General features: G+C 41.5%; 1 protein-coding gene across 1 annotated transcript; it reads right to left on the bottom strand.

The window, feature by feature from the left end:
* Positions 1-46: 46 nt before the first annotated feature.
* On the bottom strand, positions 47-11,805 carry LOC119739728 (sulfotransferase 1C2-like). Its single transcript, XM_038214763.1, has 7 exons — positions 11,357-11,805; positions 5,942-6,242; positions 4,859-5,091; positions 2,693-2,804; positions 2,290-2,384; positions 1,342-1,534; positions 47-930 (listed from the first exon to the last, which is right to left on the bottom strand). Exons 2-7 carry the CDS (start codon positions 6,162-6,164, stop codon positions 818-820), a joined length of 969 nt encoding a protein of 322 aa, XP_038070691.1. The 5' UTR covers positions 6,165-6,242; positions 11,357-11,805; the 3' UTR covers positions 47-817.
* Positions 11,806-13,583: the final 1,778 nt, after the last annotated feature.

Here is a 13,583-nt window from a genome sequence, read left to right as displayed (position 1 = left end):
CCAGAGGTGCTTTCTTTGAATAAATTCAGTATATTTGGACTAGGAATTGATTTTACATCTGTGCACTGTTTAATATTATCTTGTTTTACAACCAATTACAGCAAAAATCTCTGTGAAAATCATCGAAAGGAACAGAGGGTTTGTTGTTATTGCTTAAATACAGTGATTAATTGTTGGGGAACAAGTATTGTCGAAACTGTTTGTAATTCTACAGCATCCCCGTTAAGCAACAAAGGTTAACTGTTGAAAACTGGCTCTCGCTGGATTTTTTGTTATTGTTTTAATCGATGTTGCATGTTAATTGAAAACCCTACATATAAACGGTAAATTAAATTAATGGATCCTGTCTTGAATTTATTTCTTCAAAAATGAGGCAATTATCAGACCTCAGCTGTGAGTGATCGGTGTGCGAAATATACAAATATTTGGGATGTTTTTGCGCGCGTTCTGGAAATAAAGTGCGTGCAATACAAACTCAGTTAGCCACGCGTGTACTAGTACAAACCGAACAGCACAGACAATTTCAAAGTAGTGCTTGCCAAAATTAAGCTCATAACTCTCGGAACGGGTCCCGGCCTTATAGTTCAGGGGTTGTTCTTGCAGGAACAACCAGCGAAGAAGGACAATGCTCGAAGGACTGGGAATTTAATTGTAAGCAGTGCTTTGAAATTGTGTAATGCTGCGCTGTTTCGCACCTGAAATTCTAATCGTAGGCTATTTATCTGGTGAAGCTCTACAGAATGGAATACACAGAGGAAGTACATGTACATCCAGTAGTACTATACAAGCTAGTGCAGCCCGACTCACATCGGGGCTCTCAAAGCTCAAAGTCAAAATCCAAGCCGGTTCCTTTCATCCTCAGGGCGTAGATCTTGTCGAAGAGGGCGCTCTGTGCCACCGTGAAAGTGTTCTTCCAGTTGCCGACTTTTCCTGTTATTGCAAATAAAATAAAAGGTGAAAAATATTGTTCAATCAATCAGAACACACGCCTGATGAAATGCTCCGTACAATATTTCATTGCGTAGGGAAATATTAAAAGATGGTTTTCTTGTCATCTGTCAACATTTCCTATTCTTTCAGAATCATTAAGAGATGTCAAAGAGCCGAAGTTCTAATCCTGGCAGAATCTTATAATACCTTACTGCTGGGTTGGGAATGTCCACTGTCATTTTTTTGTGTCACTTGGGTAAAAGGAAAGGGTTGCAAGAAACAAAGCAACACGAAAGATATATAATTTGTTCTAAATTGAATAGTATATGAAACACATAATAGGAATGGGGAACCATTAAAAAAAGTTTTTAAAAATCTGAAAATCAATGGAATATCACAACCACACCACACCTTTTCTAAGATACGGAGTTACTCCTAAGAAACGCGTCATCAGTTTTCCCTCCTCCCCGTGTTCCTCCTCAATCTGTTGATAAGTCTTCTGCATCCCACCAAAGGTCACGCGTTCCACGATGTCATCGATGACGTCATCGGGTAGATCCTTCCCGACATGCTTTGCTAGTTTGCAAATGGAGCCCCTGAGGTCCTGAATAAAACAACGAATCAAAGTGACATTTTTGAAGCGTTTGCCTCAGCTACACATCTATAGTTTTGAATATATTTGCCATACGTTTTTCAGATAAATTTCAATAATCTCCACTGCACTGTAAGGGTGAGTTTAATATTCGTGGTATGAACTCATTATCTTGTGCACAATGGGCAATAATAACACAGTGATAATTGCATTTGTATGCGTAATAATCATAGTGCTGACATTGAAAGTGACAGCTTTTAAACACTTGTTACAGCTGATTAACGCCCCCACTCCTCCATCAAAGTTGTATATGGTTTTGTGGTTTTAGGGGTTTTTTTCGTAATAAATTGGTTGCCAACAATGCTTTTTTACTCGATGGGGTCCCCTAAACCTTTCGTCTTAACAGGAATAACAGGAATTTCGTACTGTCCGTTTTCGTCTTAAGCGATTTTTCCCATAGACATGTGCACAATTTTGCCGGGACCGAAGATATGTGGTTGTAATAATCGGATTTCGTCCTAACCGTTTTCGCTATAACGGGAGACGACTTGTACATTGAACAATTCTTTTGCTATGACGCAGAGCAGCAGGACACGATAAATGATTCTGAGGTTTGATTGGTCCGAGAGCATTGAAACAGTGACAGCGTCATTGATAATGACAACCAGCCGAGGACGATGGTGACATGCACCAAGTATACGGCCTTCTGAACATCAGTGCAAGACGTACAGTCCGTGTTTCATCAATGAGGTCTCTCTTATACGAACCTTGTGGAGATCTTCGTACTTTATAAACAGAAAATTCTCCTTGTCCCGATGGTTCCAATAGCTGAGCACGTGATCAAACCAACATCCCAATACCACTGGAGATACATGGAGGAACAAACAAACAAACAAGCAAATAAACAAACAACTCTAACAAACCAACAAACAATGGACAGAAAGTCAATACATTATTTGGAGACCTTTTTTGCAGTCCACTTAAATATTATTGTTCAGTCAATATTTGAGAAAAATAGAATCCGCTTCTTAAAACAAAACTATAGGTCCCGGTTTCTGCCGTGAAAAAAAGAAAAGGAAGGAAGAAAAGAGAAAATAAGCTGGGGATAATAGCGATTTGTGTTATCTAATATCGGCCACAGTTAACTTTGCTTTGCATTTAAACTTATACCTTTCCCTTGGACAAATCCGAAGAACATCTCATCAAAATCCAATTGTTCTGCCCCCAGCAGGTTGTATTCAGAAACGAGCACGTCCTTCGGATTTCGGGCCACGTAAATTACCTGTACCGTACATTGTACAAATTAAACAAAACAAAATTATACAACGCCCGAGTAAATCCCCGTCCTTTGATTGGTGGAGCGATGATTGTCATTGAATTATTCGTTCAACCCAAGGCCAGCCGCACCGCAACCGCCCCCCCCCTGACACCCCCCCCCCCACCCCCACCCCCAATTACAACAGTTATAGTAATAATGTAATTACCTATATGTCCGCCTGTCCACAACAATCGCACATTAAAACAATCTGCTGGGCCTGACACCCCAGCCCACCCCTGCAAAAAGTCCCTGGTGACTCAGACCAATCAGATAACAAGGTGTAGCATATTAAAAATTATAACACCTCACCCACAGATTCTGTGTCTTGATTGGCCGAGAGCGAGTCACATGTTACTTTCTAATTTTGCTATCTTTCTGTGCACGGTCAAAAGTACTATACCCATAGCAACCAAAGTACTATACCATTAGCAACCAAAGTACTATTTCCACGGCGCGGTATTTGTGTGCAAATGGATGCTGGTGTTCGCGTTGCGCGTTGTGCGTAGCGCGTATTGTTCCAAAGAGAGCGCGCCGCAGAGTTGGGTTCAAACATTTCGTGAAGGGGTAGTTTCAAAGAGAGAAATACATTTTCCACCAATTTTGTATTGAAATTGAAGTTTATTTCAACTGTGTTCAGATTTAAATAATGTAAAATATTAAAATCAAGCAGAATCTGTGGGTGAAGTGTTATAAAACAAATATTGAATGCTTTATCTCGTGGTGAAGTAAAACTAGCCTCCCTCGGTGATCCATGGACCATTCTATTTTCCTTCGGCTTCGCCTCGGAAAAATAGAATGGTCCATGGATCACCTCAGGAGGCTAGTTTTACTAAACCACTCGAAGCATTCAATATTTGTATATTATTAATCAACCTTTCACATTCGTGCAATGGAAAGACTAATTTCATTCGGTGACAGATGGACTGTTCCATTCGCCTCGTGAAATGGAACATTCCATCTGTCACTTCATGAAGTAATTCTTGCCGTTGCATTCGAAAAAAAGGTGTATTGTGCACCAATTACACAGAACATTACGGTAATCGTACAAGCCTACAAGGTATATAGAGGTTTGTGTGTGATGTGCTTCAATATGACGTGCACCTCGCTGCGGGAACGTTGTAATGATGCACGTAGACTCGTGCTGGTCTTTCAAACAGACAAAGAAGCGATGTTCTTTGCCTCTGTCAGGATTTATAATGTGAAAGGATGAGCTATTAAACAGTTTTCTAAAAGCAAATATCAATGTCAGAATCGTCTGGGCGCCATGCTCTCCCCATGCAATGCATTAGGGTCAGCTGGCGGCTATTGACCAATCGACAGCCTTCGTTTTGTTTGTCACGAAATAGCGTCATCAGCAGTCAGACATACAATTTCAATATTTGTTTTACAATGAGTGAATGGTAAACAAATATTGAGTGGCTCAGCGTGGAATGGGAGGAATTTTATCGCAAGGTAAAATCTGGACTTTTCTTCGCCGAGTGAACTGGAAAAGTCCAGATTTAACCGAGCGATGATATTCCTCCCATTTCACAATTTAAAGCCACTCAATATTTGTTTTATATAACTGACATGAAGATCCTTGAAATTTGATATATTTGAACTTTTTTTCAATACGAAACTGGAGGAAAATGTATTTCTCTCTTCCAAACCACCCCTTTACGAAAATGGTTGAACCCAACACTGTAGCGCTGGCCCTTTGGAACGATACGCGCTATGCGCAACGCTGAACGCGCACACCAGCATGCATTTGCACACAAACATCGCGTCATGATCCCAACTGTTCCCCATTCCCCATGGGCGGATAGTACTTTTTGAGCCGCGGCGTGAAAGAGAGCAATAACGAATGACACGTGATGTGAGTTCCACCAATCAAATGACTAGGATCTGTATGTCAGTTATATAATAGTGCTCATGCACTGGGCGAGGAGCTGATAGTTGCATTTTTCTTTTTTTACCTTTTTTCAATCCCTTTTTCTTCATTTTAATGATTAACTGACAAGTGGGAAAAAATGCATTACCTTTCCATGCTTAGTAAAGATTTGGGGAGGAAGAAAACTCTCCAAGCAGTGGCTTACGATGCACCGTGGCGATGCCATGGCTGCGTACGTCTTGTACCCGGGGGTCACACCCTCAAGTTGAATCGGGTCATCTGTAATCGTGAATTCCAGCCCGTTGGTCATGAAAGTGCGGTCATAATCGCCCTTCCCATCGTGGAGGATATACTGCATTATTTCGCCCAGCCAGTGAGTGCCTGTTTGTGGACAGATCTCATCCAATTAAAATTTGACTCCAGTCTGAATTAAGTCGGTATGTCAAAACGAAAAAGAAAAAAATGAAATACGCGGGATCAACAATCCATCAATCACATTACAGGGATTTATACAGGCGTTGTATAACAGCCAATATATTTCTGGTAGGCGAAGAAAACTGAAATGAGTTTCCACTGAGCCATTGACATTTTAAAATTGTGTAGTTTCTATCGCAGTAGTTTTAGTAGTCATATTACACGTTACTTGTTTCACTTTTATTACAATTGTAGAATTGTTCCTTATACCCGGTTTTATAGTCTTTGTCAAGCGCTTTGAGGCCTTGGCATAATGCGCTATACATTATGCATTCATGTTATTATTATTATACTTAATTGGGTGCCACTGCAACAATAACCATTTCTTCCGCTGCCCCCCAAAAAACTATAGCTTCTGGCCCAATTTCGCCCACCCCCCCCCCCCCCGACCTAACTTCACGCAAGACACGATGATGTTATTGTTTCAAAAAGACTGCATCTGCATTAATGGTATTTGTCGAGTGTGTCGGAGGGGACAGGTGACCATTATGGGCTCCGTGCGCTGACGAAAGAGGGCACCCTTTTACCTAGCAACGACGTCCCATGGTTGCAGTGGGACATTAAGCTGGTTGACGCGCACCGTTCCTTGTGTGTGACGCACGTACACCAGGGGAGTTTTACTATGTACACGCAGTGGCCGCGCTTGCGAATTGCAGTCAGGCAAGATGGCGTCGGTCGGTCACCCCAACCGTACTCTCTTTGCCGGTGAAGGGGTACTTTTGAACGGAGCGGATAGTGTAGGCTCATCAATCCTCACCTGATCTTGGGTAGGTGAAGACGTAAACGTCGTCATCGCGCACTTCAAAGGTCTTCAGGGCTTCCAGATTGGATGGTTGTACGGAAGCCGGGAATTTGATCCCGTTCACGACATGGCTGCCGAGCTTCCTGTCCAAAGCCGCCAACTTCTCCTCCACTGGTTGGTGCGTCTTGCCGTTAACCAAGTCCGGCATCATCGCCTGGATTTGTTCGGCAAAGCTCATGGTGGCGTTTAGCTATAAGAACACTCTACACAACGGTTTGGCTGTGTCCCGAGCCGGTCAGCCTGTTGAACAAGTCTCCTGCAAATTGCACATAGCACAGTACAGATTAGGCCCTGGACATAACAATTTAATGTCGTCTTGTGTGCCCTTATGAAGTGCAGAACCATATATTATAACCATCACCACAATCAATAAACCTTTATCAGGGTACGCCATCTTGAAAATCAGGGCAAGGCATATAACGCCAACGACATCCGTCTGCTCAACAAATAGAAGGGTATTTCGAAGGGTATCTCGAAGCTGGTAAGTGAAAAAAAAGAAATGTTTCACGTTCTCGCGCATACACCGAACTCAAATTTTCCTCTTATTTTTGGTCATGGGCTTAATAAGATGTGACCAACCTCGAATGTTGATTGATTTTGCTGTTTTCGGGGAATTTGAGCTATCCAGTGATGTAGTGCCTTGATGCTTGGCCTTGGCCTTATGGCTGCCTTAAGACTGGACTTTAGTGCCTTGGCCTTGGCCTCGAGGCTTGAGGGCAAAAGCCTTGGCCTTGGCCTTGAGGGATCAGTGCCTTGCAATTTTGAGTCAAGGCTCTTCAAGGCCCATAGATTTTTGCATTTCCCATATAAATATGTTTGTAATTTTGCTGTTACCATTTTAATCGTGTTACCATGGAGGAGGGAAACACCCTACAGATTTGTGTGTTGGGCACACTTTCACTTTTATAGCATCACATTTTGTTACCGTTGTAGTATATTAATTTGCTGCAATAATTTTCTGTACACTTGAAGAGCTAATGAGATAATCGATTAAATTGAATACAATTATGGAATAGATCTGTGACTGCTGATCATGCTCTGATTATACTGCCCTCAATAACTAATACTACGCTACTTTTTTCTAACTGATGATCAATCTGATTGGTTGTATATATCTCCCTGATAAGCGCTAAAGATTTGCATGTATCTGTTTTAGGTAATGCTATATTTCTGACCATGTTGGCCCAGCAAATTTAAATTCCCCAAATCAGTTTCTTGGATCCCCCTTTTGTTACACTCGGGAGAATTGTGCGTCAGTATAGAAGTAAATCATTATTTTTTTTTAGTTTTTGTATGTGAGCATTTTGATTGCAATTAAAGACAAGTTGTTCTTCTTAATGAGCGATTCGTGATAATGTGTCGTGTAATATAATTAGTTCTATATTAGTGGTCATTTTATAAAACAGGGCCTTTGCCTTGGCCTTGAGGGTTAAGCCTTGGCCTTAGCCTTAAGGCTTGAGGGTCAAAGCTTTGGCCTTGGCCTTGGCCTTGAGGGTCAAAGCCTTTGCTCCAACACTGGAGCTATCGATTCATTTATAAGAGTGTCAATCAGCTGTAACCCCGTTCACCGCACACACTATTCATGCCACCATATTTTGCGTTGTATGCCTCGCTTTGATTTTCAAGATAGTTCAAAATATTGTGCACTATTTCTCAGTAAATGTAAGACATTAAGTTTATTTTTTTGTGGCCAAAAAACTTTGAACCTCGCGGTGATTCGGGCGACAGCTCTCCTTTATAATCTACTGTGAACAATATCTGGCGAGGAAAGTTGTGGTTTCGACCGAGTAACGCTGTAGTACTTGTACCAGCATCTTGCAACTCTCAGAAAATGTACATTAGGCCAAAAAAAGAAGAAAATATTCGGTCTCTGGTCTACGGAGCTTCTAAAGGGACATAGGTGAAACAAAAATTGAAAAATCATCGTAAGAATGAAAAAAAATCTGCGTTCGAACGAAAAAAATCTGCGTTCGAAAAAAAAACTCTGCGTTCGAACAAAAAAACTCTGCGTTCGAACGAAAAAAATCTGCGTTCGAACGAAAAAAACTGCGTTCGAACGAAAAAAATCTTCGTTCGAACGAAAAAAGTGTTCGTTCGAACGAAAAAAAATCTGCGTTCGAACGAAAAAAATCTTCGTTCGAACGAAAAAAATTTTCGTTTGAACGAAAAAAAATCTGCGTTCGAACGAAAAAATCTTTCGAACGAAAAAAATCTTCGTTCGAACGAAAAAAATCTGCGTTCGAACGAAAAAAAATCTGCGTTCGAACGAAAAAAATCTTCGTTCGAACGAAAAAAAGTCTGCGTTCGAACGAAAAAAATTTGCGTTCGAACGAAAAAAATCTGCGTTCGAACGAAAGAAATCTGCGTTCGAACGAAAAAAATCTGCGTTCGAACGAAAAAAATCTGCGTTCGAACGAAAAAAATCTGCATTCGAACGAAAAAGCTGTTTGCTGTTTGCTGTAAGCTGTTTGCCCTCCCTGTGCTGCCCCACCACTTATGTGGTCGATTTGGTCATGTTTTTTCAGGTCCAACATGCATGACATATGTGCCCAATGTAGGTCCGTGGCCCAAGTACAGGAATTTGGTCTTAAAGCAATCTGTGAGCTTTCAAACGGTCATACTAGGGCTTGCTGTTAGTTGGTCATGACGTTTGACCATTGCAATGAAGATCTAGCTAATTGTCCTTTTTAAGAGTCCCTATCCTGTTACAATACTAGCTACAACACAACCCCCCCCCCCCCCACCCCATCAGTCCCACCCATTATGCTATGCTGAGGCAACACACTTATGAGACATTTTAAAAAGTAATTTGCCTTTTTGGTTTCTTTTTATAAAGTGAGGCAAGTTTAAAAAAAAATAATTAAAAAAGGCTATATAATTATCTTTCAAATTTTTCAGGTAAAAAAATATAACTGGTCGTCATTGTGATTTTCAAAAATTTGTCTATCAACAAATCCTTTACAGTATAAATTGTCATTCCTAATCCTTGTAATAGTTCCAAACTTTAGAAGCGACTGACATGTTTATATTGTTTGATCATTTCTGGCTTTCAATAAGCCTATTTTACTAGTCTAACACTTGTACATGTACATGTACTTTCTGCTTCCTCACTTTCAGATACGGGATTCACTAATTAGCTGATTCCTACTCATACTCATAGCAAATGACAAACATGTCGGGCTATTCTGATAGCCATGGCTAGCCCGACATGTTTTTTGGTGGCCCATGGATAACCAGTTAAATGTGGAGAAACTGTTGCACTTACAAGAGCATGATATGAGTCACATCATGATTGATACGTTTTACATGTTTGGTACAACAGTTTTCAGGGCAAAGAATGTTTTGACCCACAAAAATCACCCACATAAGTGGTGGGCAGCACAGGGAGGGCAAACAGCTTACAGCAAACAGCAAACAGCATTTTCGTTCGAACGCAGATTTTTTTTCGTTCGAACGAAGATTATTTTCGTTCGAACGCAGATTTTTTTCGTTCGAACGCAGATTTTTTTTCGTTCGAACGCAGATTTTTTTCATTCTTACGATGATTTTTTCAATTTTTTTTTTCACCTATGTCCCTTTAAAAGCTCCGTACTGGTCAGACCAAAGTTCCGGAATTGACGCGGCCACGCGGCTATTTTTTTTGGGGGGGGGGGTTTCTTCTAGATTTGATTGTACAGACAAAGTGGGGTACTATTTTGCTTTTTGGTGTCCTCATGTACATTGGTGTCCTCCATAATTTGCCTTGGTGCTTTCGAAAACTTGCCTTGGTGCAATTTCCCATTCCTTGGTGCTCTTTGGTAAAAAAAAATTGAGGAGGTGCGGAAATAGAGGGCGCTGTTGGAGCTACCGCGGAACATTTTGGAAAAAAAAAGATTGACGCGCATGATTAAAATCGACGCGCGCGCTGACCAGAGACCGACTTATTATTTTTTTGGGGCCTTAACGTGGAATTTTTGTGACCCAGAACTTCGAACCTCGTTGATACTCGCGACAATTGAGCTTTGTACTGCATTGAACTATAGATGACGGTGTAGATTGTGGTTTTTGACCGAGTTGTGCAAGTTCCTTACAACGGTATCGAAGCACATTATTTATTTATTTTTTAATTTTTTATTTATTTATTTCTTCTTTATACTGGTTGGCCCATTCAGTCCTTTAATCAGAACTGATCTCCCATGGGTCCCAGTAGGGGTAATAATACAATAAAACATGACTTGAACATTAACATTGATAAAATCAAATTTTAAGTACATGTATGTATATTCACATTGCACAGTATGAAACAAACATCTATACTACAATTCAAGGAATCTCTGTCTGTCTGTCTGTCCGTCTGTCCGTCTGTCCGTCTGTCCGCCGATTATCTCCAGAACCGGGCACCGTATGGAGTTGAAAATCGGCGGGTGTGTTGCTCGGGACAGCAGAATGTGCAGTGCTGAGTTTGAAGTGGTTTGGAAGAGCGGTCCTCGAAAAAGCTGCGCGCGTGCTCAATATGACGCAACAATGGAAAAGGACGGGCACATTGTAGAGCGATAGCACTGCACACTGTCTTCGTACGTGAGTGGCATGCACGGGCACGAGCACATGCATTTTGTAGTCAACTAAGCAACCATCACTGCACTGTATGTAGCACAATGCAAAAAGGACGGGCACGCGCACGTGCATTGCAGGGCGATACATTGTCCAGTATGGGTGAATACTAATGGATCAATGGGTGAATAGCACTGCATACCATGTTTCCGAATCTGCACGGGCACATTATTTTTGAAGTCGACTGAGCGACCATTGTAGGTGGTCAAACTTCAAACTTGGCACAAACTTTGACGTAAGTGTGCCTTCAACCTGTGAAAACAACACCATTGAATAGCGTGCGTTGTTTGCACGAGCAATTCTCAAAAACTCTGCAAGAGTATGCAACCTATACCAGCGGCAAAGCAATTTGCGTTTCCCGAACATGCACATTTTAGACGGGCACTGCACACACACACACACCACAAAATGTAAAATGTGGGAAAGTTTTCCTTGCACATAGGCCTCCACTTTTTCCATTATTAATTTCTTAATCAGTCACTTCGAACCTCGGACTCTTGTTTGAAACACAACACTTTTACTACTAGGCCGCGCACGTACGATCGCTGTTGCAATAATCAATCTTTGGGCGCATTTAAAGTACCATTGAAATAAGACTAATGACTACCATTTGAACTACATATTGATGAGAAATGATATATTCATTATGACTTTTTAAAAGGAAAATAAAGTCCGAATTTCTGGCCAGGTTGCTCAATGTACAAATGTATAGCCCCTCTCACACAATCTTAGGGTAAGCATGCAGTCATAGCAAAAAGTACGTCTACTCTGAGTACTCACCACGGCTCGTTCTCTGCAACTGTCCAGTTAATACAAGCTGTCACAACTTTTAGGTATAAGACTGACTTCCGATGCACAGCTACAAGTACCCCCCACAATATTGGCTTTCAGGATGGTTTTATTATACGCAACAAATAACTTAATTTACAAGGCAAGTAGGACAGCGGAAACATCAGCCGCATGAAAAGCATCAGACAAGAGCACGTACGTGTGAGTGAACAAATGAAAAACTACAGTGCGTTAACTTTGACCTTACTATTCACAGCATATCAAATCCTTTGTGGTCAAAAGGACCCCCATGTAAACTGGCCAAAGTGCACAGCCAGACGACCTTGGACACATGGACACATGGACACATGGAGATAAGAGCTCCCGGGCTCTGTGTATATACAGTAGCGCTGCCTAGCACGTGTACAATAAACAGACCCTACGCGCTGAGCCATTGATAAACGGCAAATTTTATTTGAGTTTAGACGTGAATACACACGAGCCTAAACCTTAACCACTCACAATAAGGGCCCTGTCACACTTCTGCGTATCCTAATTCCTTATGAGTTACGCATTGACATTTTTTTCATACGCAGTCGTGCGCACAATACGCACCTCATATGCATCTCTATCGTTTTGTGTAGGTTTAATGTACGCAGATATACGCATGGTACGGCCCAGTACGCAGGATAGTTTTGGGCATGCACAAAACTACGCTGCGTACGCTGTTACGCAGGTCATAAGTTATAAATAGCAGCGCATCGGTCAAGCACGGTACGAGTTCGTGGGGGATAAGCGGTTCATATGCAGTAATACGCTGACCTTCCGGCACGCACCCCGTCAGCATAATTATGAACCGCCCATATTGGACGTGTATAGAGTGTACTTGCAGTGCAGATACAACGCACGCTGAACGAACTCATAGCGAATGCCGACGTATTGCGTCAGGCATGCGGTCGGCATAAGTCGGGTGCGTCCGGAATACGCTCAGCATGCGCACTGCATACTGACCTATTCGCAGCCCGAAAAATAATATTGTGCACTGCATACGCAACTCATACACATCTCATACGCAATGGATGCGCTGAATTCGTTACTTGTACGCTAGATGTGCGTCGCACTAAAGTCAAAGTATTCAAAAATTTCGACGTTTTGAGCGTACGGCTGCGTATTAAAAAATTTTGATAAGGAACTCATAAGGAATTAGGATACGCAAAGGTGTGACAGGGGTTGTTATATTGTTGGAAAGCTGACGAGACGAAGAAAAATGACCCGAGAGATCTAAGCTCCCAGGTGGCACTATTTAACGTTATGATGATGTTAATGGACCTGCAGTTCTTGGCTGAACGCGTGGTTTACACACACAAAACAGGGAGATTTGTGACTGAAAATGCAATGTTTAACATCAATTCGCGAGTGAAACTCAGTGTTTTATTCAGTTTTTGTTTCATTTTCTGGAAAAAGTATATTGTTAGGGTCACACTGTAGTGAGATCTAAGGTATACCCTGTCGAATAATGAAGTGGTGGCGACAGATGTAAAAAAGGCCCGTTTTTAATGATTTTTTCGTTGCGTTCTCTCATAGAGGTTGCACATAAAAACCGGCCCGGTGGGTTAGTTCCCAAAAGGATTTCATATGGCTGTCAAGACAGGGCGCTCTTCAATAATTTGGCGACAATAGGGGGTGAACACCTGTAAATAGGCCTAAACCCATCCGCCGAGCTGATGAATAAAAGTTATACCCTCAAAATATTCTATATAAAGAGTTCTGAGAGCCATAACATTGGGGTATTGAGGAGATATGGCAATGAACCTCTGGCCCGGACTCGGGGCTTCCAATTCAAGATGGCTACCGTTCCGCTTTGGGGAAAATAGGGGTCATCTTCTTTGGGCGAGAATTTCTCGAAAAGTCAATGGTTAACCCACCAAAAAAATGAAAAGAAATTGAAAGATGACATGTCGATCATCATTTTTCTGTGCAGCTTAAATACCTATGAGAGTTCTGAGTATTTTTAAAAGAATTTTGAAGTATGGGCATTTAGCACTAGTGGCTATGGGAATTTTTTTGCACTGTTGCACCCATAGGAGCTCCCTACGGAAGCCCGTTCGTTCCAGGTTTTAAAAGTAAAAAAAAAATTTTATTGCGAAATAACGCAATAGCATTGCGAAATAACGCAATAGTTATGCGAAATAACGCATTACTATTGCGAAATAATGCAATAGTTTTTGTTAAATAAACC

Source organism: Patiria miniata, unplaced genomic scaffold (genome assembly GCF_015706575.1).
Source record: "Patiria miniata isolate m_02_andy unplaced genomic scaffold, ASM1570657v1 HiC_scaffold_4, whole genome shotgun sequence".
Taxonomy (NCBI): domain Eukaryota; kingdom Metazoa; phylum Echinodermata; class Asteroidea; order Valvatida; family Asterinidae; genus Patiria; species Patiria miniata.
Note: the sequence above shows the minus strand (reverse complement) of the source record. Positions and strands in the feature narration are given on the sequence as shown.